Raw genomic sequence first — 27,721 nt, forward strand, 5'->3', positions numbered from 1 at the left:
CTGTCCCGGTTGCCCCTCTTCCAGGCCAGCTCTCTGCTGTGGCCAGGGAGTGCAGTGGAGGATGGCCCAAGTGCTTGGGTCCTGCACCCCATGGGAGACCAGGAGAAGCACCTGGCTCCTGGCTTTGGATCAGCGCGGTGCACCAGCCGCAGCGCGCCAGCTGCGGCGGCCATTGGAGGGTGAACCAACGGCAAAGGAAGACCTTTCTCTCTGTCTCTCTCTCTCACTATCCACTCTGCCTGTCAAAAAAAAAAAAAAAAAAAAAAAAAAAAAAAAAAAAAAGCTGCAAGTTTTTATTCCGCTAGATCTGCTGCAGGGAACTTTTGCTGAGCCATGAATGGCAGGAGCCGTTCTTCTGGGAGTGTCTGGGGGAGTTGAACATCCACTTCTTGTCTGTGTCTGTCACTGGACGGCCAGGCACCAAGGGGGGCTCCTTTGTGCTGAGCCGTGCTAATGTGGCTGCAGAGGGCTGTGCGTGACGTGAAACTGTTTTTCTTCCAATTTTTGATGCACATTTATTGCTTCTGTGCTCCACTGGGGTCCTGCCCACTCCCTCTTGCCTTCCAGAGCTCTCACAAGGGTGTTTTCATATGTGTCTGGTTGACAAATTAGTCTTTATGTGGGGGTACAAGGAACAGAACCTCCCGTTCCACCACTTTGCTGACACTGTGCCTTTTACCTGTTTTGAAGTCTTTTGAAAAATGATATTAATAATTTTCTGATATTAATCAGAATCAATAAAATATTTAATAAAATCAGAACTAAAATAATGACAATATCTGACAAAATTTGATATTATTAGTAATTAATAATAAGATACTAATAATCTGATATTAATAATTTAATTTCACTTAAAATAGTTTTTTTCCAGTTGCAACTGGTTTCTATTGTTTGACCTTCAACTTTTGTAAATTTTTGTACAACTATAGATTTTGGTGTGTCTTAAATACATATGTTTTACTTTTTAATTAGTATGTTGGACATTGTATTTTCACTGATGCGTTAGGTTATTTACATTTCATGTAATTTTATATACTTCCTCTAGTAGACTATGAGTTTTTAATTCATGTTTGTAACCTCGTTATCAATAGATACAGGTTTCAGTTACCAATAGAATGAATGGATGAATGACCAGATAGACTTCACATGACTGAATGCTCTCTGTGACTGTCCAGGGTCCAATGCTGGCTCCAGTGATACATACACAAAATACTGCAATCTCTTTAAAGCCTCCACAGCCCAGAGACTAACTTTCTTATCAATCACTACTCACTTTCTACGCACTGGATGTGTGCTACATAATGTGAAAGACAACTCCAGGTCCTAAGTGGGTACAACTAAATAAGCTGTGTTTAGGCAAGTTGAAAAATTTGAACCTGCAAAATTCTAGCATTAATATGAGTGTGACCTTGTGTATTGGCAAGGCTGGTGAGACTGAAAGACGTTGGGTTACACTGACATGTCTTCTCCCCACAGCTGTATGTGCTCATTCTGAGTTGGAGCTGTGTCGTGATCACTGCTACATAAACCCTGGCGTTATGCCTTGCCTTGAATGATATGCCCAGTCTCCATCCGTGCCCCTTTTCCAAATCACCGTCATGTCAACCTCTGAACAGGTGTTCTGAAGAGTCTTCCCAGAGCCCCATGCATGTCCTTGTTCCTCAGGCTGTAGATGAAGGGGTTCATCATGGGGGTCACCACAGCATACATCACCGTGGCCACAGAGTCCTTCATGGAGTAGGTGTGGAGGGGCTGCAGATAAACCATGCAAAGCGTCCCATAGAAGAGGGAGACCACAGCCAAATGGGAAGCACAGGTGGAGAAGGCTTTGTATTTTTTAGAGACTGAAGGTATTCTGAGGATGGCTCTGACAATGCGGATGTAGGACATGATCATGAACCCTAAGGGGATGAGGAAGATGAAGCAGCCAGTGGCAATGAGCACCGTGTGATTGACCTGGATGTCAGAACATGCAAGCCTCAGCAGGACGTACATCTCACAGAAGATGTAGTGGATCTTGCGGGACCCACAGAAGGTCACTGTGGTCATGAGGAGGGTGTGGGTGAGGCCGTAGAGGATAGACAGGACCCAGCACAGGGTGAGGAGCAAGATGCAGAGCTTAGGGCTCATAGCTGTGACATAGTGGAGGGGGCGGCAGATTGCCACATAGCGGTCATAGGCCATCACCGCCAGGATGAGGTTGTCCAGGGCCACCAAGGACACCAGGAAGTAGAGCTGCACCAGACACCCCGCGTAGGAGATGGCTTTGTTCTGTGACTGAAGGCTCACCAGCATCTTGGGGATCGTGTTGGTGACAAAGAAGAGGTCGGTGAAGGAGAGGTTGGCCAGGAAGAAGTACATGGGTGTGTGCAGGCGGGAGTCGGAGACGATGGCCAGGATGATGAGCGCATTTCCCACCACCGTGACCAGGTACATGGACAGGAACATCCAAAACAGGACCCGCTGCTGTTCAGGGACCTCCGAGATCCCCAGGAGGAGGAACTCCGAGTTCTCACTCTGGTTGCCTCCATCCATGCCCCAACTTTCTAAAATGACAACACCAATAAACGTTTACCTAGCGTCTTCAATTAATAAGGACCTGAAAACAAGCAAAACTGTAAATCTTAGCATTAAAATATTTTAGACACTTTTTTTTTGTATTTTGAAACATAAACAACAAAGTAATATAGGCACAAAAACAGAACATGTGAAGTTCTTATACACCTTAATTGTTCTAGCAACTTCTAATTTGGCATACTCAATGGGACCAGAATAATGTCCAAGTCTTATTTTAAATATCATCATCTTACAACATTCTTGAAGTGTTTAGTGATTAGTATATTATGATTTCCATTTCATAACATGCATGTGTCTATTTTAAATATCATTTGAAAACATACACAATATCATAATAAATTCAAAAAAGAAAAGGCAGTGTATGTAAATTATATTGAATTATATATGTAGAGATAGACTGCAGCTATTCGCCTTTTAATTCATTTTTTTTAATGGAAGTGAAAAAAATCCAATCCTGTGACATCCTGACTAAAGAAAAGAACATAGGGGTCAGCGCTGTGGCTCATTTGGTTAATTCTCCACCTGCGGCGCTGGCATCCCATATGGGTGCTGGGTTCTAGTCCCAGTCGTTCCTTTTCCAGTCCAGCTCTCTGCTGTGGCCCAGGAGGGCAGTGGAGGATGGCCCGGGTGCTTGGGCCCCTGCACCTGCATGGGAGACCAGGAGGAAGTGCCTGGCTTCTGGCTTCAGATCGGCACAGCGCCAGCCATAGCAGCCATTTGGGGAGTGAACCAACGGAAGGAAGACCTTTCTCTCTGTCCCTCTCTCACTGTCTATAACTCTACCTGTCAAATAATAAATAAATAAAGAAAATAACAGAACAGAATGTGGTGGAAGGCTGCCTGTGCAATGGTCCCGAGGTAGGAAAGGTCTTGTTGTGTTTAGGAGCTAAATATAGGTAGGTGCTTGAAAATGTTTGGAGGACTCAAAATGGATTGAAGACCTAAACCTATGACTTGTTACCATCAAATTACTAGAGAATATTGGGGAAACTCTGCAAAACACTGGCATAGGCAATGACTTCTTGGAGAAGACCCCAGAAGCACAGGCAATCCAGGCCAAAATTGACAAATGAGATTGCATCAAGCTGAGAAGCTTCTCAGCATAGTGAAGAGGCGACCAACAGAATGCGAGAAAATATTTGCAAACTGCAACTGATAAAGGATTAAAATCCAGAATCCATAAAGAGCTCAAACTCAACAACAACAAAACAAGCAATTCAGTTAAGAATTGGGCAGAAGACTTGAATAGGTACTTTGCAAGAGAGGAAATTCAAATGGACATCAGACACATGAAAAAATGTTCACAGTCACTAGCCATCAGGGAAATGCAAATCAAAACCATGATGAGGTTTTACCTTGTCCAGAAATCAATAAACAATAAATGCTGGCAAGGATGTGGGGAAAAAAGGTACCCTAATGCACTGTTGGTGGGAATGTAAACTGGTGTAGCCACTGTGGAAGACAGTATGGATATGGAGACACCTCAGAAATCTGAATATAGACCTGCTATGTGACCCAGCCATCCCACTCCTGGGAATTTATCCAAAGGAAAAGAAATCAGCATATGAAAGAGTTACCTACACCCCCATGTTTATTGCAGCTCTATTTACAATAGCTAAGATATGGAATCAACCCAGGTGTCTATCGTTGAATACTGGCTAAAGAAAACATGGAATATATACATCATGGAATACTATACAGTGGTAAAAAATATGAAATTCTGTCATTTGCATCAAAATGGATGCAACTGGAAACCATTATACTTAGTGAAATAAGCCAGTCCCAAAAACACAGGTAGCATATGTTCTCCCTGATCTGTGGCAATTAATAGGAGTAAAACTGACACTGAGATGTGATGATCTTTAACAGCCCTTGTCTCGAATGTTGAAGAACAGTGTTTTGGCTTTTTCTCTTCATACTATTTGTTGAATTCTTTACTTAGTGTAGGGCTAATTTTATTACTATAAGGTTAACTGAAAATAGATCTTTGTAAAAAATAAGAATGGGAATATGAGAGGGAGGAGGAAGAAGTGTGGGAGTAAGGGAGAAGTGGGGTGGGAGGGAGGGTGTGGTGGAAAGTATCACTGTGTTCCTAAATCTGTATATATGAAATACATGAAATTTATATACCTTAAATAAATTATTTTAAAAAGAAAAGGGGACAAAGCTAGGATTTAAATAAGGATGAGGAAGAGACTTGTGAAAATATTAAAACTTGAAATTTTGTTATTAGTATAATTTTGTTAGGGTTGGGAAAGATATAAGTCTGTGAATGTCTGGAGGTTTGTAATTTACAATCATTCAAAAACCTGTACAACCATGGTGGCATTTTCCCAATTGATGTTCATTAATTTTTCTCACATTGATATTTCTTTTCCTTTTTGAGAGAGTGGAAATAGAGAAATTTAGACTCTGAACATTTTATGCAAGTGGAGGCAGTCATCTATTTCTGTAAATTTCTATAAAATACCAACTGATCTTGTAGATAAAGAAGACCATTGGTGGTCTGCAGGCATAGATGAGGAAAGGAAAATTGAGGTATTAAATGGTCCACAAAATAAACTTTGGAGTCGATGCCTATGTTTGTTTTCTTGATTGCAATGATGACTTTCTATGTGTATACATGTATACAAACTCATAAAATTGTCTGTTTTAACATGTGTACTATATATTGATTGTACCTTAATAAAGCTTTGTAAAAGGAAAAAAATGGAGGAATGGTGAGATTTGGGATTGTTCAAGTAATAGGAGATAAGCTTATTCAGGACCTTGTTAAGCTAAAAATTTTTATTCTAAATGCAGAAAAGAATCTTTAAAGATTTTAGCAGGATACAGTATATTTATTTAGTATTTATCCTCCTATTTTAATAATTAGTATTTTAATAAATAGTTGTGATGGTTTAATTTTTAATTAAATGCTTTTTTGGTGCCTATCACTGTTAACAGCTTTTCTAATGTTGATCCACACTTACATTCTCAGTATAAACTACTGAAAATGACTTACTATTGTTTTATTTAAGTTTTTATAGTCTTTTTTTTTTTTTTTGACAGGCAGAGTGGACAGTGAGAGAGAGAGACAGAGAGAAAGGTCTTCCTTTGCCGTTGGTTCACCCTCCAATGGCCGCCGCGGCCGGTGTGCTGTGGCCAGCGCATCGCGCTGATCTGATGGCAGGAGCCAGGCGCTTCTCTTGGTCTCCCATGGGGTGCAGGGCCCAAGGACTTGGACCATCCTCCACTGCACTCCCTGGTCACAGCAGAGAGCTGGCCTGGAAGAGGGGCAACCGGGACAGAATCTGGTGCCCCGACCAGGACTAGAACCCGGTGTGCCGGCGCCGCAAGGTGGAGGATTAGCCTAGTGAGCCGCAGCGCCGGCCTATAGTCATATTTCTAAAAAATATTCAATTAATTATTTATTTAATTTGAAAGGTAGAACAACAAAGACAGGACTGGGCCAGGCTGAAGCCAGGAGCTGGAACTCAATATGGGTCTCCTGTATGGGTAGCAACGACCCAAGGACTTCAGCCAGCACCTGCTGTCTCTTAGGGTACACATTAACAAGAATCTGGAATCAGAAGCAGAGATGGGACTTGAACCAAGGAACTCCAAATTTAATTCAGGTATGCCAAGCAGTGTCCTAAGAGCTGTGCCAGATACGCCTCTTTGTAGCCTTATTTATGAGGCTGGTCTATAGTTTCTTTTTGGGTCTCAGGAAATACTGATCTAAAGTTTGTCTCAATGCTTTTTGTTGAAAAACGGAAACTTTGCCTGACAATTTAAAGCCCTATTGTAACACTCTAGTAAATCGCACATGAATTTGGTTCATTTCCTGAAGTTCCATCAGTCCTATCAACCTTGCCATTCTAGTACTGGTACCACACACTTTTAGAATCCTGGATATTGGCAGAGAAAGTACTTTCTTGTTACCTTCTTTTTCAACATTTCCTTTGCTTATCCTCATGTTTATTTTTAGATGAAATTTACAGTAGTTTTGTTTCCTCAAAATCCTGTTATGATTTATAGAAGATGAGAGAGAGAGAGAGAGAGAGAGAGAGAGAGAGATTGAGTGATGGAGATTGATTGGGATGTACAGACCTTACCTATAGCTCTGTGCTGTTCTGAGTTTCTGGCTCAGCTTCCTCCCCTTTTTTCCTCTGTAGGATGAAAATTCAGTCAGGACATGAAGCAACGCAAGGCGCTGTTTTCTGAGGATGAGTTGGTGCCTTGTCCTATTGTCTAAAGTGGGAGGGGATGACTTTTTGCCTGCGTCTTCGGTCCCTGCAAAAGGGAAGACAAAATTTAAGACTCTTTATAACCTGATGAGGCTGGGAGATCTGAGAAGTGCTGGGTCCCAGATTAGTGAACAAAGGGGCTGAACAAGGACCACATCAGACCTATTATCGATTTTGTAGAGGCTCTGGGGAGGTAATCCCAAGACAGCTTCTGAGATGAACATGAATAATTGCTCCAATGTTAATATCTGAAATTAGAGGTCTTGGGAAATGACTCTTGTTTACAAGGAGCAACCCAACTTTCTTATTGTACAGCAATCCCAAAATGTGAGGTAGGAGGAAGAATAAGAAACACTGACAGTGAGTGACACAGTGAGTGCTTTGAGTCATCAGAGGTCTGGAAAATCAGGACGATCCCAGCTTTCTAGTGATCCAAGTACTAAACAAAATCAACTGGAAAAGAATCACGTTTGGAGGGAAATAATGTCATCTTACACCTCAAATTGCCTCTGATTTTCCAAACATAATGTCTAGCACACACCTAAAGATGAGCAAACACCCAGGGAAATAAGATTCCAGAAACAAGAACCAACACATGGAAGCATGTAGGGACTTCAGAAAATGTAATTGTCAGACACAGGCTGAAAAATTACACTAATACTATTTTAGGAAATAAAATGAAATCCAAAAATTTGTCAGGAAGTTTTACATATTGATCACATATGAGTAATCCACACTTAGATCAAAGACACACTGCTAGCATGCCAGAAATCACCTCATATCTCCTTCAAATATTTGTTCTCTCAAAGGTAATTGCTACCCTGATTCCTAATGGTATAAATTAGTTTTATCTATTTCTGTACTTTATTTACATGGAAGTATAGAGTTTTCTTCTTTGATTCAGCATCATATTGTATGTGAGGCCCATGAGTATTGTATGTGGTTGTGGACTGTCCATGTTCATTACTGTATAGCATTCTATCATTTGAATAAATCATTAAAAATCCCTTCTACCATTGATAGACAGTTGGAGTTTCCAGTTTTTGAATGTTGCAAACAGTACAGCTACACAAATCACTTGGCATTTATACCTAGCAGTGGAATTTCTGGATCACAGGGAAGTCCCACATGTAGTTTTAGTAGATATTGTTATATATTTTTCCAAAGAACTTTTGTGAATTTCCCCTGCTTCCAACAATGGATGAGAGTACCGAGAGAAGGAGAGGCAGAGAGGCAGAGAGAGAGAGAGAGAGAGAGAGAAGAAGGAGACAGACAGAGAGACAGAGAGATTGTCCAGCCACTGGTTCACTCCCATCTTCCACTGCTTTCCTAGGCCATAGCAGAGATATGGATTGGAAGTAGAGCAGCCGGGACTTGAACTGGCACCCATATGGGATGCCAGCACTGCAGGTAGCGGCTTTACTCACTATGCCACAGTGCCAGCCCCTCACTTCATGTATTTTTAATGTGTCCTATCAATAACATAATTTTGCTTTATTTTTTTCAAAATAAATTTTGTTGTAAATGTTTAAGATAGACAGCATGATGTTATAAGACAGACATACAGTGGTAGGTGGTTACTATAGTGGAACAAATGAGCATATCCATTATTTCTCATAGTTGGCTGTTCCCCACCCCCACCCCTCAGCCGCTACCTCATGGCAAGAGCAGCTGCAATCTACTCATTTAGCCATTTTAGCAGAAATCCTGGATACAATGCACTATTATCAGCTGTAGTCTCATCATGAACTCTAGGATCTATAGACTTGTTTATTCTACATCTGCTCTTTGTATACTTTGACCAACATCTCCCCCCTCTCATTCCTTCTCCAGCATGTGGGAACCACTGGTTCATTCTCTTTCTCTGTGGATTTGAGCTCTTTATAAATATGCCACATTTCATGAGATCATGCAGTGCTTGTCTGTCTGTGTCCGGGTCAGTTCACTTCACATAATCATAATCCTCCAGGTCACCCGTGTTGTTGCCAGTGGCAGGATCACCTCCTTTTTTAAGGATGAATAATATTTCATTATATATATACATATACATATATATTGCCTTATATTTGCATATATTCCTCAAAAGTGTATCTTTTGGTTGTTTTTAACCTTTTGAAAAAGTCCTCAATAATCTTTTGGGATTATGTTTTATTTTTTAATTTTTCTAAAGATTTATTTATTTATTTGAAAGAGTTATACAGAGAGCGGAGAAGAGGCAGAAAAAGAGAGAGAGAGAGAGAGAGAGAGAGAGAGAGAGAGAGAGAGATCTTCTATCTGCTGATTTACTCTCCAGTTGGCCACAATGGCCAGAGCTGCACCAATCTGAAGCCAGAGTCAGGAGCTTCTTCTGGGTCTCCCACGTGGGTGCAGGGGCCCAAGAACTTTGGGCCATCTTCTACTGCTTTCCCAGGTCATAGCAGAGAGCTGGATCGGAAGTGGAGCTACTGGGACTTGAACTGGTACCCATATGGGATGCCGGCACTTCAGGCAGCGGCTTTATCTGCTATACCACAGCGCCGGCCCCAAGGGGCTTATGTTTTAAAAACAGTATTATGTTTGTTAAAATTTGAACAAACTGTAGCAAGTCCCTGTGGGCAACTGAGAAATGTCACTTCAGGACATGGGTGTGTGGAATCATTGAACTTAGTGTTCAAATTACTGCAGGACAGCAGGTTGAGAGATGTGAAGGAGATTGCTGAGACAAGACTTGATATACAGGTGTAATGTCTTTTGCTTGCGGTTAAAGCTGAAACAATTCTCTATATGATTATTGCAGGAAGTGAAACAGGAGAGGTCAGCTCCCCTTGTCTGACCTACCACAGAGGATAACGTGATGTGGCGAGTAGATAGTGGGGAAGTTTAGACTTCTCCTGAGGGTCTACATTTCCTCAGCATTTCTTTCTTTCTTTCTTTTTTTTTTTTTTTTTTTTTTGACAGGCAGAGTGGACAGTGAGAGAGAGAGACAGAGAGAAAGGTCTTCCTTTGCCGTTGGTTCACCCTCCAATGGCCGCTGCGGCCGGTGCACCGCGCTGATCCGAAGGCAAGAGCCAGGTGCTTCTCCTGGTCTCCCATGGGGTGCAGGGCCCAAGCACTTGGGCCATCCTCCACTGCACTCCCGGACCACAGCAGAGAGCTGGCCTGGAAGGAGGGCAACCGGGACAGAATCCGGTGCCCCGACCGGGACTAGAACCCGGTGTGCCGGCGCCACAAGGCGGAGGATTAGCCTGTTGAACCGTGGCGCCGGTCAACATTTCTTTCATAACATCTTCTTTGTTATTATTTCTCCATGGGAAATATATGAAATACCTCATTCTATTTGGCCTTATTGAGTTTATGCATAGCAGAAAAATTAGCCTTGTATTCATGCTTTAAAGGTACTACTACAGGATTCACTAGACACCATTTTATTAAGTAGTTACTATGCAGTGTGGAAGGTACAGCAGTGAACTAGGCAGATCTCAAACTCTGATATTCTGGAGCAGAGACTGTTAATAAATACATTTCTGTGAGATTTTCATTGCCTTACGTTGAAAATTCCCTAAATGAAATACTTACATCCCACCAGCATTGATCATTCACTCACACAGATGTCTATATTTGTGATCAAATCCATTTTGGGTCAAAAAGAAGATTTCCACAACAGTTCCCATCCTTGGTGCCAGAAAGATGACTTATGTCATCTTCCAACATTCATGGGCAAATTCTTGGCAATAGAAAATTATTGTCTATAGAAACGTTTTATATTTTTACTGGCAGTTAAAAAGAGTAGATAACAGAGCAACTTGCATACTGTTCTAAGATGCACTCACCACTTATCTCTTCAAAATTATAATCCTGTTGGAAAATATGAGGTTAATGAATGATCATTCATATGTTATCAATATTTTGAAAAATTTTATGATTTTCTTATAAGTAGAATCAAGTCATAGATCTTGGAATTCTTTGGTAGGGATTTAGTGACCTGCTGGATTGATGATCTCTGTTTCAGGGAATGTCAGTTACACAACTGGAACTGGTCACCAGAAGCAAAACCTCATCTTGCCTGGGGCTTGCTGAGAAAGATTGTCATGGGATTTTCAATACTGCTAATTTTTCTTCATTTATTATTTGGCACCCAGGATTTTCTTAGTCACTGTGGCTTTATTTTATATTATAATGAATTACTAACTTTTTTGTATTCATTAAATCAGAATCTTTATTACTTTACAAAACAATAAACCTATCGATGACTATCATTTTGGTAATATTTAGGGAGAGTCTTAGGATCTTTAGAGATAGTCTAGTTTAATAAAATATGGAGTAAGCAAGCAATCTCTCCCCAGATAGTGTCTTTACTGGTTTTAAGGAGAGGTAAATAATGCCCAACCTGATTATCTCGAGTTATTTTCAGAATACATTTCAAATACTAATGTTTTCATGCATTCATTCCACTCCACCACACCAAGTAATACAAGTATCTGTGGCTACACTTTGTAGTACCATGCTTATGAAGGAATAGTCATGTGTCACATGACGGCTCCTGTCCTCAGAGGCTTGCAAGACCAGAGAAGGAGATTGAACACGATAACCAAATAAAAAATTGGCATGTGATTAGTGATTTGCAGTCTTCAAAGCACGAGCTATGTGACCACACCCCATGACAGGCAGGACAGGTGTTACTATTCCAAGTATATAGATGGGGAAGCTAAGGCTCAGACTTTCCCAGTTTTCCCCTGCTAGTAGCATGGATTTGAACCCAATCTCTTGTGTTGCCACTTTGCCAAAAGGCGCATAAACATGTTGTAAGTGATAATTTCAGTAAGATGTCTCTTCAGACTCTTACAAGATTTCTGAGAAAATGAATTTCAGGCTGGGGAGGCCAAAGGCGTCTTCTTGTGGAGGGATGATGTTGGAGCAGGATTTCCAAGTGCGTCCTAACTGGTGATTGACTGCAGTATCCGTGTGTGATCTCACAGTGGTTATGAAGAAGTTCTCTTACTGAAGAGTTTTCCCAGAGCAGCTTTCATGTCCTGGTTTCTCAGGCTATAGATGAAAGGATTTAACATTGGGGTCACTGCCATGTACATCACAGTCACCACTGCATCCTTTAGGCTGTAACTGGTCAGGGGGCGGAAATACATGCCCATGACTGTCCCATAGTACAAAGAAACAACTGTAAGGTGGGAACCACAGGTGGAGAAGGCTTTAAGTATACCCTTAGTGGAGGGAACCCGTAAGACTGTGGCAAAGACTCGGACATAGGAGATAACGATGCATAGCAGTGGCACGGAGAAAACACCGACCCCTAGATACATCATTTTCACATTAAAGCTTATGTCAGAACAGGACAGCTTGAGCAAAGGGGTAATGTCACAGTAGAAGTTGGCCACTTCCCTGTTGCCACAGAAAGACAGATGAGCTGTGAGTAGAGTGTGGGGGAGAGCATTGGAGTTTCCAACCACCCAAGACCCAACAACTAGCAGGATACAAGAGCGTGGACTCATAATTGTTGTATAATGAAGTGGGCGGCTGATGGCTATGGCTCGATCATAGGCCATTGCAGCTAAGATGTAGCTATCTGTGTTACCCAAGGCTATCATGAAATACATCTGTGTTAGGCATCCTCCAAAGGAGATGGCTTTACTACCCAAGAGGTGGTTGACCAACATTTTAGGGATGGTTACAGATGAGAAAAAGATGTCAACAAGGGAGAGATTGGCAAGGAAAAAGTACATGGGGTTGTGAAGGCGAATGTCAGAGCGAATGGCTAGGATGATGAGCATGTTTCCAATCAAAGTGATGGGGTAAATGAAGAGGAAGAGGATGAAGAAAAAGTCTTCCTGTTCCTGCCGACCAGTTATTCCCAGGAGGATGAAATCCAGGGTAGAGGACTGGTTTTCTTCCCTCATGGCTCCTTCAGCCTGAAAGGGGAGAGGAAACCAGAGTTACTAGTGTAGTTACTTTGTTTTATAATCTTCCATATCCACCGCCATTTTGACTCAAATGATCAGCTCTTCCCACATCTGAGTATATAAAATCTGGAGATACTCAATATTTGGGAAGAAGTCTCTGTTGGTCAACAAGACTAATAGTCATTGACCCCTTGGACACTCTTGTCTAAGAAGTGAACAATCTGTGAATCAGAGGTGCTCACTCTCCCCAGTCAGGACAACCACACAAACATCTAGGATTTAATCATTTAACAAGTCATTCAGTTTCATATTCTGTAGTCTAGAGTATTTGTTAGGCTTCAAGGGGAAAACATAAATATGTGTCAAACACACTTTATTCATTTATTCATTCAACATGTAAGACATAGTCTCTGCTCTCAAGGACTTCACAACTTAAATGGAGAAGCCAGAATCACAAACACATGATAAGGAAAGGACAGCGTTTTGAGTCTTTGGCAAAGTGCTTCCACCTGAAAGGTCTGTTAGTGGAAGGACCGGCCTACAAATTAGGAATAGTTTCATTGGCCAGCGTGGTCCCAGAGTCCAAGAGGTAACAAGCTGATACACTGGCATCGGAAAAGTGTGAATCACAAGGACCACCAGATTTAAATCCTTCAAGAATAAGCCCAGTGAACTTTCTCCCCAGGTATCCCTGTAAAGTAGATTTTCTCCATCTCATTTAATTGTTTGGAAAATCCTAGAATACATGTGATCATAATGATTTCTCTTTAGTTTTCCCTTCCTGTTTTTAATAATTTCTTTTGGTGACTTGCACAACATGGTAGCATCAGTCACTGCTTAGTAAACCCTCAGGTCTGTATCTGTAAGTTTGTCTCCTTTCCCCATATTTCCATATTCAGTCAACCTACAAACATGTTCAACCAAACCCCATACATTGCACAGCTAACCTAAGAAAATTGCAAGATCTGGGGGGTTGGAGAAACCATACATTCTTTATTTTTTCCTTCTCTACTTAGATTACTGTGTAAGTTTGTACTTGATATTTCTTGAGTTAAATCCAGATTTATTTCTTGTGTTCCCCACATGTGGGATGCTCACATATGTAATTACCCAGTTTATTTCCTTTCCTGTACATGTCTGATCTTGTCAGTTTGTTATTTAAAGTAATTATTTCATAACTCAGCTTTGCTACTTAATGTCTCAGTGCTTTAATTTAGACCACTACAATTTCCCACCTGAAATATTATTAACACTTCCTTCACTGCTTGATGACAGGTTCTCTTCTCTTTGAGCCACTGTGTACTGCAAAGCCTACTCAGGGAAGACACTGCTTGCTGCCATAGTGAAATCAATGCTGTCCTCTTCTTCCAGGACACTCAGTTAGGCACCACTTCCCAGCCTCCTTGGCAATGAGGTTCAGTCATGTGACTGACTTCCAGCCAATCTGCATAAATGTTCCAGTTCTGAGCTTCCTCTACTCTCTTTCCCTTGGGCCAAGTAGGGGCAAGTGGTGTGGGGAGCAACTCGGACTAGACTGTTACTGGAATTAAGACTTATTCTATGCATCTGCTCTCCCACAATATGGCGCTGGGAGAGGAGTAAACAGCTTCTACGCAGCTGCCTCTCGCCAATTTGATTGACTGAGCTGCAGGAGCTGATCTTGCTCCTGATTGGAGGAGAGCAGTGTGCTCGGCGTGTGGGTAGCAGAGTTGGGATTGGTGGAAGAGGACTATAAAGGAGGAGAGAGACAACATGCACCAGGAACATCTAAGAGGAACATCTATCTGAAGGAACACCTGTGCAGCCCCCGAGAGAGCCGGCCGGCGGTGTGCCGCTCCCCCGCGGAAGTGGGGAAAGTGGCAGGGGGAACCTCCGTGGAAGGGTCGGTAGCCAACCCGGGAAGAACCAGCAGCAAACCCGGGGAGGGCTGAGCAGACAAAAGAACAGCGCAGGGTCCTGTGTCGTTCCTCCGCGAAGAGGGGGAGCGACATAATGGTGCCGTGACTCGGATAGGAAACTTAGGAGGGAAGAAGCGGGAAAATATCGGAGAGAGACTAGGGAAGAAGCGGGAAGAAGCGGGAAAAAGTGGGAAAATACCGGAGAGAGATTAGAAAGAGCCTAGGGAAAAGCCGGACGGAAAAAGTGCCGGAAGAAGTTAGGATTGAAAGCGAAAGTGAAAGCTGGAGGAAACATAGACTCGGATGCGGACTATGGCGGGGAAGCTAGGAGATTAAAAGCGAAAGTGAAAGCTAGAACAAACAGACTCGGATACGGACTGTGGGGAGAAGCCAGGAGAAATGAGAGGGGAATATTGTTGGAAGAAAACTTAGGGAAACATACCGGGTAGAGAAAAATGTTAGGGAAAATGAAGCCGCGGGGGCAGGCTGAAGCGGAGACGTAAGCTAGCTTGGGATTCGTCAAGTCAGCCCGGGGAGCAAAAGGCGAAAAGCTAAAACCAGAGGCGGAGACGCGTAAGCCAGGTTGGAATCCGTCAGATTAGCCTGGGGAGCAAAAGACGGGAAGCCAAACCGGGAGCGGAGATGCAAACTAGGTTGCATTTCGTCAGGTTAACCCGGGGAACTTAGACTGAAAACCAAGAAGCGGAAACATGAGCTAGGCTGTGTAATTCGCGGAAGCCGCCGCGCGCAGAGAGCGTGCGGGGCGCGAGTAGATAGGAAGTGCGGGGCTGGCGCAGGGCCGTGGTGCGGGCGTGAAGGGCGCGGAGACCGCGGAGTGCGCACGAAGCCGGGAAGCCGCGCAGAGCCGGGAACCCGCCGCAGGGCAGGTGCCGGGAAGCCGTGCAGATGCGAGAAGCGTGGGCTGAAGCGGCGCAGAGCCGGGAAGTCGCTGCGGGGCGAGGCGCCGAGAAGCAGCCTCGGGGCAGGCGCCGGGAAGCCGTGGGGATAAGAGAAACAGAAGTATAGAAGTAAAATGAGAGAAATAGGAATGCTGGCAGATAGAAGTAAAATAGGAGAAATAGGAATGCCCGGAGATAGAGAAATAGAGAAAAACAAGGCCTCCCCACAACATGGCAATGAGAGAGCTTGGATTCGGTCTGCCTGATTAGGCGATAAGCACCAGCAGGCAGCTCGACCAGAGTATGAGCTACAGGTCACCGAAGATAGGCACGAATCAACATCAATAAGTCTCCCCACAATACGGCAATGAGAAGGCTCGGATTCGGTTTTCCACAGAGGTGGAAGCGTCGGTAGCCAACCCAGGAAGAACCAGCAGCAAACCCGGGGAGGGCCGAGCAGACAAAAGAACAGCGCAGGGTCCTGTGTCGTTCCTCCGCGAAGAGGGGGAGCAACAAGTGGCAAGAAAGCCAAATGGGATGGATGGTGGAGTCACATGGTAGAATGAGCCTGTGTTCTTAGTTGTTTACATCCAGGAGAGCCACTTATCACCAGAAATCACTATTTGGAATGTTATATAGGAGATAAATAATCTTTTATTCTGATTAAGTTATTCTACATTTTGTGATTAATTTAACACTAGTCCAAGATAGTGTGAATAATTCATTATTTTTCTAAAGAGCCTTGTACTCAGAAATTAATTGAATCAATTATTAATCCAATCACCAGTTCTCAGTCTCTCATAGCACATGTGTGAATTGTAGGGTAGGCACGGAGGATGTAGGTCTAATTATCCAGTCTTATGGGGTTCATTGTCATAGTTGTACCTATAGATGCTTGTTTTTTCTCTTTCTTAAGATGCCTTTCCCCCCTTTTTTCACACAAAATCATGATACCTCAGGTTTCAAAGGGTTCAGTTACCTGAGACTGTTCCCAAACTGTGTGGTGAGCTCATCTGGTGTGTGAGTGCAGGGTTTCAGAGGCAGGGCTCTTGGCAACATGGTGGACTGATGTTGACAAACCCCTTTCCTATTAATTCACGTAGAAATTGTAGATACAAATAAAAGTTGAAAAATTCAGAGCCAAGATGGCAGAATAGTGAGGGCGCACACCGATAGTCCGGGAAAATTTAGTTTAATAAAAGTGGAGTTACGGTAGCCTCAGAAAAAGGATCAGGAAAAAATTGCAGAGGAAACTCTTCCGGATCTAGTGGCTGTGACTCGGAGGACCTACTGGGAGAGCAAGGTCGCCCACCGCGCGGAAGCCGAGCCACGAGAGCCACAGGGTCTGCACGCCAGTACACGAAGGGGAGTGGATGTGACACAGACGACCAGTGGGGAGAGCAGGGACGCCCAGGGCTCTGAGTCCACACATCGGCGCTGGAAGGGGAGGTGAGCTCAGTAACCCAAGACATTGGCGGGGAAACGGCGGACAGAATCTAGAGGGAAGCAGGCTTTGAGGCGGGAAAGTTCACCAGACTGACTACAGGAGAGAAGGAAAAAAAAAAGGGTTGGGGGGGGTACTGGTACAGGCAAGTTTCTCTCTCTGCCAACCTTGCAAAGGCCAGCAAGAGACAAAGAGCAGGCCCCACTCGGGATATACATAACAAAAGGGGAGAGCTAAGGAACTGAGGCGCTACAATTCAGTAGCCTAGGCAACCCAGTGGGAGTCCGCAGGAGAAACTGAGCCCACACAGACTCTTTGGGTAGAAGCCAGAGATCGGAAGCTAAATACCATCAATTCTGCTCAGCCCTGCGGTATTACTTACCTCCTGAATAAAAAATAAATAAATAAATAAAAGAGAGATTTACCATGCATAACCTGAGGGTGTCACCTTTGCACACTCGTAACACAGAAGAACCAAGCAGAGCTCTCAGGCCACACCCATCTCAAGCCTCCAAGGCTCCTCCAACAGCAGACAGTCCACTTAACACAGACATAGTATAAAAAAAAAAAAACCTCACAGTGAGGGAAGAAGAATTAACAACGCCAAGCAACAAACACAAAAATCAAGGGAACAAGATCAACAATGACACTATGATGCCTCCAAATAAACAAAACACCCTAAGCCAAGATTATGAAGATGATGAGATAGAAGAAATGCAAGATACGGATTTCAAAAAATTTATGATAAGAACATTTAGAAGTTTTCAAAAGCAAATCCTTGAACTACAGAAATCCTTATTGGACAGGATTGAAAATCTCTCTCGTGAAAATGAAATTTTAAGGAAGAATCAAAATGAAACGCAGAAACTAGTAGAACAGGAAAGTGTGATAGTGAAGAGAAATCAAAATGAAATGAAGAGCTCAATAGATCAAATGACAAACACATTAGAAAGTCTAAAAAACAGAGTCAGTGAAACGGAAGAGAGAATATCGGACTTAGAAGACAGAGCACAGGAAAACATACAGTCAAACCAAAGAAAAGAAGAGGAAATTAGAAATCTAAAAAATATTGTTGGGAATCTACAGGATACTATTAAAAAAACCAACATTCGAGTTCTAGGAGTTCCTGAAGGCATGGAGAGGGAGAAAGGATTAGAAGGCCTTTTTAGTGAGATACTAGCAGAGAACTTTCCGGGTTTGGAGAAGGACAGAGACATCCTAGTACAGGAAGCTCATAGAACCCCCAGTAAACATAACCAAAAGAGATCCTCACCACGACACGTTGTATTTAAACTCACCACAGTGAAACGTAAAGAAAAGATCCTAAAATGTGCAAGAGAGAAACGTCAGATTACTCTCAGAGGATCTCCAATTAGACTCACAGCAGACTTCTCATCAGAAACACTACAGGCTAGGAGGGAATGGCGAGACATAGCACAGGTGCTAAGAGAGAAAAATTGCCAGCCCAGAATATTATATCCTGCTAAGCTCTCATTTGTGAATGAAGGTGAAATAAAGACCTTTCATAGCAAACAGAAATTGAAAGACTTTGCAGGCCGGCGCCGCGGCTCACTAGGCTGATCCTCTGCCTGCAGCGCTGGCACACCGGGTTCTAGTCCCGGTCGGGGCTCCGGATTCTGTCCCGGTTGCCCCTCTTCCAGGCCAGCTCTCTGCTGTGGCCCAGGAGTGCAGTGGAGGATGGCCCAGGTGCTTGGGCCCTGCACCCCATGGGAGACCAGGAGAAGCACCTGGCTCCTGGCTCCTGCCATCGGATCAGCGTGGTGCGCCAGCTGCAGTGCGCTGGCCGTGGCAGCCATTGGAGGGTGAACCAATGGCAAAGGAAGACCTTTCTCTCTGTCTCTCTGTCTCTCTCTCTCACTGTCCACTCTGCCTGTCAAAAAAGAAAAAAAAAAGAAAAAAAAAAGAAAGACTTTGCAGCCACTCGTCCGGCCCTGCAAAAGATACTTAAAGATGTGCTACACTCAGAAACACAGAAACATGGCCATCAATATGAAAGAAGGTAAAGGAAGAACACCTACCAGTAAAAGAGCATGGGAAGCTCAAAGCATATACTAGAAAATATCTCCGGGAAAATGGCAGGGGAAAGTCACTACGTATCAATAGTCACATTAAACATTAATGGGCTTAACTCTTCAGTTAAAAGACACCGATTGGCTGATTGGCTCAAGGAGCACAACCCAACTATTTGTTGCCTACAAGAAACACATCTCTCTAACAAAGATGCATGCAGACTGAAAGTGAAAGGTTGGAAAAAGATATTCCATGCCAATAGAAACCAAAAAAAAGCAGGTGTAGCCATATTAACATCAGACAAAATAAACTTTAATACAAAAACTGTTAAGAGAGACAAAGAGGGGCACTATATAATGATTAAGAGTTCAATTCAACAGGAAGATGTAACTATTATAAATGTATATGCACCTAATTACAGGGCACTGGTCTATTTAAAAGACATGTTAAGGGACTTAAAGGGAGACTTACATTCCAATACAATAGTACTGGGGGACTTCAATACTCCACTCTCAGAAATAGACAGATCATCCAGACAGAAGATCAACAAGGAAACAGCAGATTTAATCGACACTATTGCCCAAATCGATCTAACAGATATCTACAGAACTTTCAATCCTACATCTAAAGACTTTACATTCTTCTCAGCAGTGCATGGAACCTTCTCTAGGATTGATCACATACTAGGCCATAAAGCAAGTCTCAGCAAATTTAAAAGAATTAGAATCATACCATGCAGCTTCTCAGACCACAGCGGAATGAAGCTGGAAATTAGCAACTCAGGAAACCCCAGAAAGTATGCAAACACATGGAGACTGAACAACATGCTCTGAATGAACACTGGGTCATTCAAGAAATCAAAAGAGAAATCAGAAACTTTCTGGAAGTAAATGAGGATAACAACACAACATATCAAAACTTATGGGATATGGGAAAAGCAGTATTGAGAGGCAAGTTTATAGCAATAGGTGCCTATATCAAGAAATTGAAAGGTACCAAATAAATGAGCTTTCAGCACATCTCAAGGACCTAGAAAAACTGCAGCAAACCAGACCCAAATCTAGTAGGAGAAGAGAAATAATTAAAATCAGAGAAGAAATTAACAGGATTGAATCAAAAAAAAATTACAAAAAATCAGCCAAGCGAAGAGCTGGTTTTTTGATAAAATAAGCAAAATTGACACCCCATTGGCCCAACTAACTAAAAAAAGAAGAGAAAAGACCCAAATCAATAAAATCAGAGATGAAAAAGGAAACGTAACAACAGACACCACAGAAATAAAAAGAATCATCAGAAATTACTACAAGGACTTGTATGCCAGCAAACAGGAAAATCTTTCAGAAATGGATAGATTCCTGGTCACATGCAATCTACCTAAATTGAACCATGAAGACATAGAAAACCTAAATAGACCCATAACTGAAACAGAAATTGAAACAGTAATAAAGTCCCTCCCAACAAAGAAAAGCCCAGGACCAGATGGATTCACTGCTGAATTCTACCAGACATTTAAAGAAGAACTAATTCCATTTCTTCTCAAACTATTCAGAACAATTGAAAAAGATGGAATCCTCCCAAATTCTTTCTATGAAGCCAGCATCACCTTAATCCCTAAGCCAGAGAAAGATGCAGCACTGAAAAAAAATTATAGACCAATATCCCTGATGAACATAGACGCAAAAATCCTCAATAAAATTCTCGCCAATAGAATACAACAACACATCAGAAAAATCATCCACCCAGACCAAGTGGGATTTATCCCTGGTATGCAGGGATGGTTCAACATTCGCAAATCAATCAATGTGATTCACCACATTAACAGACTGCAGAAGAAAAACCATATGATTATCTCAATAGATGCAGAGAAAGCATTCGATAAAATTCAACACCCTTTCATGATGAAAACTCTAAGCAAATTGGGCATAGAAGGAACATTCCTCAATATAATCAAAGCAATTTATGAAAAACCCATGGCCAGCATCCTATTGAATGGGGAAAAGTTGGAAGCATTTCCTCTGAGGTCTGGCACCAGACAGGGATGCCCACTCTCACCACTGCTATTTAACATAGTTCTGGAAGTTTTAGCCAGAGCCATCAGACAAGAAAAAGAAATCAAAGGAATACAAATTGAGAAGGAAGAAGTCAAACTATCCCTCTTTGCAGACGATATGATTCTTTACTTAGAGGATCCAAAGAACTCTACTAAGAGACTATTGGAACTCATAGAGGAGTTTGGCAAAGTGGCAGGATATAAAATGAATGCACAAAAATCAACAGCCTTTGTATACACAGGCAATGCCACGGCTGAGAAAGAACTGCTAAGATCAATCCCATTCACAATAGCTACAAAAACAATCAAATACCTTGGAATAAACTTAACCAAGGACGTTAAAGATCTCTATGATGAGAATTACAAAATCTTAAAGAAAGAAATAGAAGAGGATACCAAGAAATGGAAAAATCTTCCATGCTCATGGATTGGAAGAATCAACATCATCAAAATGTCCATTCTCCCAAAAGCAATTTATAGATTCAATGCAATCCCAATCAAGATACCAAAGACATTCTTCGCAGATCTAGAAAAAATGATGGTGAAATTCATATGGAGACACAGAAGACCTTGAATAGCTAAAGCAATCTTGCACAACAAAAACAAAGCCGGAGGCATCACAATACCAGATTTCAGGACATACTACAGGGCAGTTGTAATCAAAACAGCATGGTACTGGTACAGAAACAGATGGATAGACCAATGGAACAAAATTGAAACACCAGAAATCAACCCAAACATCTACAGCCAATTTATATTTGATCAAGGATCTAAAACTAATTCCTGGAGCAAGGACAGTCTATTCAATAAATGGTGCTGGGAAAACTGGATTTCCACGTGCAGAAGCATGAAGCAAGACCCCTACCTTACACCTTACATAAAAATCCACTCAACATGGATTAAAGACCTAAATCTACGACCTGACACCATCAAGTTACTAGAGAACATTGGAGAAACCCTTCAAGATATTGGCACAGGCAAAGAGTTTCTGGAAAAGACCCGGGAGGCACAGACAATCAAAGCCAAAATCAACTATTGGGATTGCATCAAATTGAGAAGTTTCTGTACTGCAAATGAAACAGTCAGGAGAGTGAAGAGACAACCGACAGAATGGGAAAAAATATTTGCAAACTATGCAACAGATAAAGGGTTAATAACCAGAATCTACAAAGATATCAAGAAACTCCACAAAAACAAAACAAACAACCCACTTAAGAGATGGGCCAAGGACCTCCATAGACATTTTTCAAAGGAGGAAATCCAAATGGCCAACAGGCACATGAAAAAATGTTCTAGATTACTAGCAATCAGGGAAATTCAAATCAAAACCACAATGAGGTTTCACCTCACCCCGGTTAGAATGGCTCACACACAGAAATCTACCAACAACAGATGCTGGTGAGGATGTGGGGAAAAAGGGACACTAACTCCCTGTTGGTGGGAATGCAAACTGGTTAAGCCACTATGGAAATCAGTCTGGAGATTCCTCAGAAACCTGAATATAACCCTACTGTTCGACCCAGCCATCCCACTCCTTGGAATTTACCCAAAGGAAATGAAATTGGCAAACAAAAAAGCGGTCTGCACCCTAATGTTTATTGCAGCTCAATTCACAATAGCCAAGACCTGGAACCAACCTAAATGCCCATCAACAGTAGACTGGATAAAGAAATTATGGGATATGTACTCTTTAGAATACTATACCGCAGTAAAAAACAGTGAAATCCAGTCATTTGCAACCAAATGGAGGAATCTGGAACACATCATGCTGAGTGAAATAATCCAGTCCCAAAGGGACAAATACCATATGTTCTCCCTGATCGGTGACAACTGACTGAACACCAAAAAGGGAACCTGTTGAAGTGAAATGGACACTATGAGAAATGATGACTTGATTAGCATAGCCCTGACTGTTAATGAACAACTTAATACATTATCCCTCTTAGTATTTTTTTGTCTGTTCTACTTAATACTACTGGTTTAATTCTGTAATTAATACACAGTTATTCTTAAGTGTTGAAATTTAACTGAAATGTGATCCCTGTTAAATATAAGAGTGGGAATAAGAGAGGGAAGAGATGTACAATTTGGGACATGCTCAGGCTGACTTGCCCCAAATGGTAGAGTTAGAAACATACCAGGGGACTCCAATTCAATCCCATCAAGGTGGCATGTACCAATGTCATCTCACTAGTCCAAGTGATCAATTTCAGTTCAGAATTGATCATAATGAAAGGACTAAGAGTCAAAGGGATCACATAACCAAGTCTAGTGCCTGCTAATACTAACCGATAGAATAAATAAAGGGGAGAGTGATCCAACATGGGAAGCGAGATACACAGCAGACTAATAGAATGGCAGATGTCCTAAACAGCACTGTGGCCTCAGAATCAGCCCTAAAGGCATTCGGATCTGGCTGAAAAGCCCATGAGAGTATTTCAGGCATGGAAAGCCAAGACACCCTGGCAAAAAAAAAAAAAAAAAACAACCCTAAATGAAAGATCTCTGTGAGTGAGATCCCAGTGGAAAGAACAGGTCTTCAAAGAAGGAGGTACCTTTCTCTGAAGGGAGGAGAGAACTTCCACTTTGACTATGACCATGTCTAAATAAGATAAGAGTCAGAGAACTCAAAAGGCTTCCATAGCCTTGGAAACTCATGACTGGAGCATAGGGAGATTACTGATGCCATAAACAGGAGTGTCGATTTGTAAAGTCAACAACAGGAGTCACTGTGCACTTATTCCTCATGTAGGATCTCTGTCCTTAATGTGCTGTACATTGAGATTTAATACTATAACGAGTACTCAAACAGTATATTTCACTTTGTGTTTCTATGTGGGTGCAAACTGTTGAAATCTTTACTTAATATGTACTAAACTGATCTTCTGTATATATAGAAAATTGAAAATGGATCTTGATATGAATCAAAGGGGAGATAGAGCGGGAAAGGGGAGGGTAGTGGGTGGGAGGGAAGTCATGGGGCGGGGAGCCAATGTAGTCCATAAGCTGTAGTTTGGAAATCTATATACATTAAATAAAAGTTAAAAAATAAATAAATAAGCAGAAAAAAAAGTTGAAAAATTCCATCAAAACACATAGCCTAACTCAAATGAAAGAGATGGACATACCTTGGTATGAGAAACACAAAGAAAACTCAGAATAAGAATTGGAAGTAACAGTCAATGCTGTGCTGGCCCCTGGAGGTTTACAGTCAGGAAATAGGGAGGCCCTAAGATGTGGGGTGTTTATGCCTCTTTAGTAGAAGAGATATGGCCACAGACCCACATGAATCAGGGAGAATAATAAAGTCTCTGCATGAAACATTTGCAAAGAGCATTAGGCAGAAAATTTCCATATAAGAAATAGAAGGAATAGGGTAAAAGACTAGAATTCACAGAAAATATGATTATTTACAAAGAAAATCCAAAGGAAACTCTGGGTAAGCAAAGAGTTTTCAGTACTTTTTTTTTGTTAAAAATCAATATTTTTAAAAAGCCCATACTATTCTTATACTTAGTTAACATTAAATTACAAAAAATCTAAAAAAGGACTCCTCCAAAGTAACAACAGAAAAATGTGAGGAATCTAGAAATAATTCTAACAAAAGAAATGCAAAGTTGGCTTCAAAATTAATAAGCTTTGATGAAAGGCAAAGCAAAAGAAATCTTAAGGTGGAGAAATAAATAATGTTAAATTATTTCAATGGAAAGCCTCAATATTATAAAAATCTTAATTCTTTTCCAATTAATCTGTGAATTCAATCTCAATACAGATATCACAGGTTTCTTTTAAATATGGAATTAACAAACTATAAGGACTCATGTAGGATAATAAAGAACTAAGAAGAATTAAGACACTTTGAGGAAGGAAAATGGAGAAGTAATTGTCCCATCAAGTGTCAGAAACCGGTAACTCAAACACTGGATTGCTGGTATGCAGACTGACAGCAGACCAATGTAACAGATGAGAGGTTCAGGTTCAACAGTTCCTAGTAGGTGGCATGTGACAGGGATGATACAGAAATGGGGAAATAACAGACTACTTAGCAGACACCTGGAGCATTTGGCTACATATCCTTGTACATGAAGAGTAACGCATAAAAGATTAAGGATGAAAAGCAAAACTCAGAACATTTAGAGGAGAATGCAGAAAAATATGTATATGAGGATCTTTAAAATGTTCATGGGAAGTGCTCATTATGGAAAAACATGCATAAATTTCAAACATTTTTGCTCTAAAATGAACTTGTCTTTTAATTCCATTTTTTCCACAAATGTTTATAAGTGCTCTCCTAGGATATCAGGGTAGGAATTGAGTTCTTCAACTAGATATAAAATGCATAAAACATAAGAAAAATACTGTAAACTTGGGTTACTTTGAAACCTTTGTATGACAAAGACATCACAATGAAAAACAACAAGTCATGGACTAGAAAGAGGGGACCACTACACATACATTAAATAAAGGGCTGGTAATCAGAATAGAAAGGAATCCTATATATTTGATCAGAAGAGGACCAAAAATATAGCAGAGAATAATGATGGGCAGTAGACTTGAGCAGGTAAGACATAGAGAGGAAATTGGCCAGTCAGCAAAATAAAAGGTCTTTAACTAAAGTAAAAACAAATTCAATTTATTATTCTTGGAGGAGGATGCAAACTATGAAACTCTGACAGTTTCAAATACTGGAAAGCAGTGGAGAAATCAGTATCAGCATTTGGAAAACAACTGGCCCATAGCTGGGAAAGCTGACGTTCACACACCATTGACCCAGCCATCCCCTTCCTTGACATGCACAGGGGTGGGCACTGTCTTGTGGGAACTTAGAAATGGTCTATCCGTGGAGGAATGGAGAAGTAAATGGCACTATTCTCTTATTAGTGAATTCTGCACAATAGTTAAAATGAATGAATTGACATGGATGAATTAGGAATAAGCAAGTTGCTGGAAGATGTATGCAGTGCCACAAATTACATGTAAATTCCAAAAAATCAGACACTTACATGTAATAAAAATATAAAATTACAGATAGAAGTGTACAACCAACAATAAAATAGCGCTTACCTCTGGAGTGAGAAGCAGAAAAATAAGACTTAAAATGGGAACAAAGAGTTTCAAGTCTAACTATAATATGTATTTTTAATTTTTTTAATGTTTCACTTTGGATCAAGATGGTAGGCTTCTGTGATGTTATCCTCTGTATTGTTCTGATGTCTTAACAATATCACAGTAAACTAAGTAAAAGAAAGATTTCACATGTTTGGTGATGATTTGGTCTGGAGTGCAGCCAGGAAACAGAGCCCTGGTCACATTTCACTGAAGGCAAGGGGTGGAGAGAGCATCCTGGTCAAGAGGCTGTGAATAGATGGGGGTTTATTCACACTGGCAAGGGCTGCAGGGCCACACACCATGCTGAGGGGCAGGGTCAGTGGAAGGAAGATTCAGGTTAGAGGAAGCTGGATGGTGAGTGGATCAAGTAGGGTTGGCTTAGAGCAGTCTTTCGTTCATGTTGCTTAACTGTCCAACACCCTCCTCCCCAGTGCATTTAGTTGTGTGCGCTGCTCTTTGCCTACAGTGACCTGCAGCCTCATAACCTCTTCATTGCCTCCCAGGCAGCTACCCCAGTCACGGTGCTTTCACATCTTTCTTCTGAAGAATGGGATGATCATGTACCCTTCCAAAAATATCCCCTCCTCAGACAATCAGTTCATAGTTTCACTCCCCTCTTCCAGGGTGGGCCAGTGATTGTGGAGAAATCACACAAATTTAGGACTAGAATTCATGGTACGCCTTTCCATTTGGACTCTCAACACTCAACAAATCTCCCTCTGCCGGTTATCCACAGCAGCCCATCAGGCGTGGGCACTGTCGTCCAACTTGCCTTGACAACCTGGGGGAATGCTGTCCCAGAGGACTAGCTGTTACCTGGCTCTTCACTGAGAATATCTTCCACCACATGTGGTTTCCACACACCCTCCTCCGTTTTGTTCTTTTTCCCTCAAGGCTCAGAAGAACAGTGGGTGTGTATTCAGGATGCTCTCCGGATTCTTCCCCTCTGTTTGCTCTACTAGTTTGCATGGTCACTTTCTTCAGTGGCTGTCTTTTCTCTTTTCATGATCTGCCTTGACATCAGCTCTTTCTCATTAACTGACAGGTGTACTGTAGCCTCTTTAGTCATTCAACAAACTTTCCCCAACCTTGTAACCTTTCTAGCAACCACTCTGTTTTTTATTTCTGTTCTTTTCAGAGCCAGCTTTGTTTATAAAGATATCTGTCTACTATGCCAAAAATAGATCTTATAATGTGCAAATATGATTGTACATGTTTATGTATTTAAAAATTACCTGTTTCAAATGCAGATAAATATAAGATGAACAGAGAGAGCTCTTTTCTGCTGGTTTACTCCCCCAAAATACCTGCAACAGCAGGGGCTGGGTTGGGCTGAAGCTGGGAACCAGGAACTCAGTTTGGACTTCTCATATGGGTAGCAAGAACTCAATCACTTGAGCCATCACCACTGCCTGCCAGGGTTTGTGTTAGCAGGAAGCCAAAGTCAGGACTTCAATCCAGGTACTCTAATGTGGGGTATGGATGTCACAGGCAGTCTTAATTATTTGGTTAAACACCCACCGCAGTCTCACTCTCTACCATCAATTAACAGATAAAGTCCAAGTCCTTTGTCATGGGGAAGACCTAAAGACA

At 41.7% G+C, this 27,721-nt stretch overlaps 2 protein-coding genes across 2 annotated transcripts; both read right to left on the reverse strand.

Annotated features, from left to right (window-relative positions):
- Positions 1–1,095: 1,095 nt before the first annotated feature.
- Positions 1,096–4,599, reverse strand: LOC100338682 (olfactory receptor 1D2). Its single transcript, XM_089318416.1, has one exon. It carries the CDS (start codon positions 2,533–2,535, stop codon positions 1,597–1,599), a length of 939 nt encoding a protein of 312 aa, XP_089174542.1. The 5' UTR covers positions 2,536–4,599; the 3' UTR covers positions 1,096–1,596.
- A 7,165-nt stretch (positions 4,600–11,764) lies between these two features.
- On the reverse strand, positions 11,765–12,694 carry LOC108178519 (olfactory receptor 1A1). Its single transcript, XM_017348889.1, has one exon. The coding sequence runs from the start codon at positions 12,692–12,694 to the stop codon at positions 11,765–11,767; it is 930 nt and encodes a 309-aa protein (XP_017204378.1).
- Positions 12,695–27,721: the final 15,027 nt, after the last annotated feature.

This window comes from Oryctolagus cuniculus, chromosome 17 (genome assembly GCF_051225735.1).
Source record: "Oryctolagus cuniculus isolate XC-2025 breed Fujian yellow rabbit chromosome 17, ASM5122573v1, whole genome shotgun sequence".
Lineage (NCBI taxonomy): Eukaryota > Metazoa > Chordata > Mammalia > Lagomorpha > Leporidae > Oryctolagus > Oryctolagus cuniculus.

What these genes read in the sequence shown, in the direction of transcription:
- LOC100338682 (XM_089318416.1), bottom strand. Translation starts at nt 2,535, where the DNA reads ATGGATGGAGGCAACCAGAGTGAGAACTCGGAGTTCCTCCTCCTGGGG.
- LOC108178519 (XM_017348889.1), bottom strand. Translation starts at nt 12,694, where the DNA reads ATGAGGGAAGAAAACCAGTCCTCTACCCTGGATTTCATCCTCCTGGGA.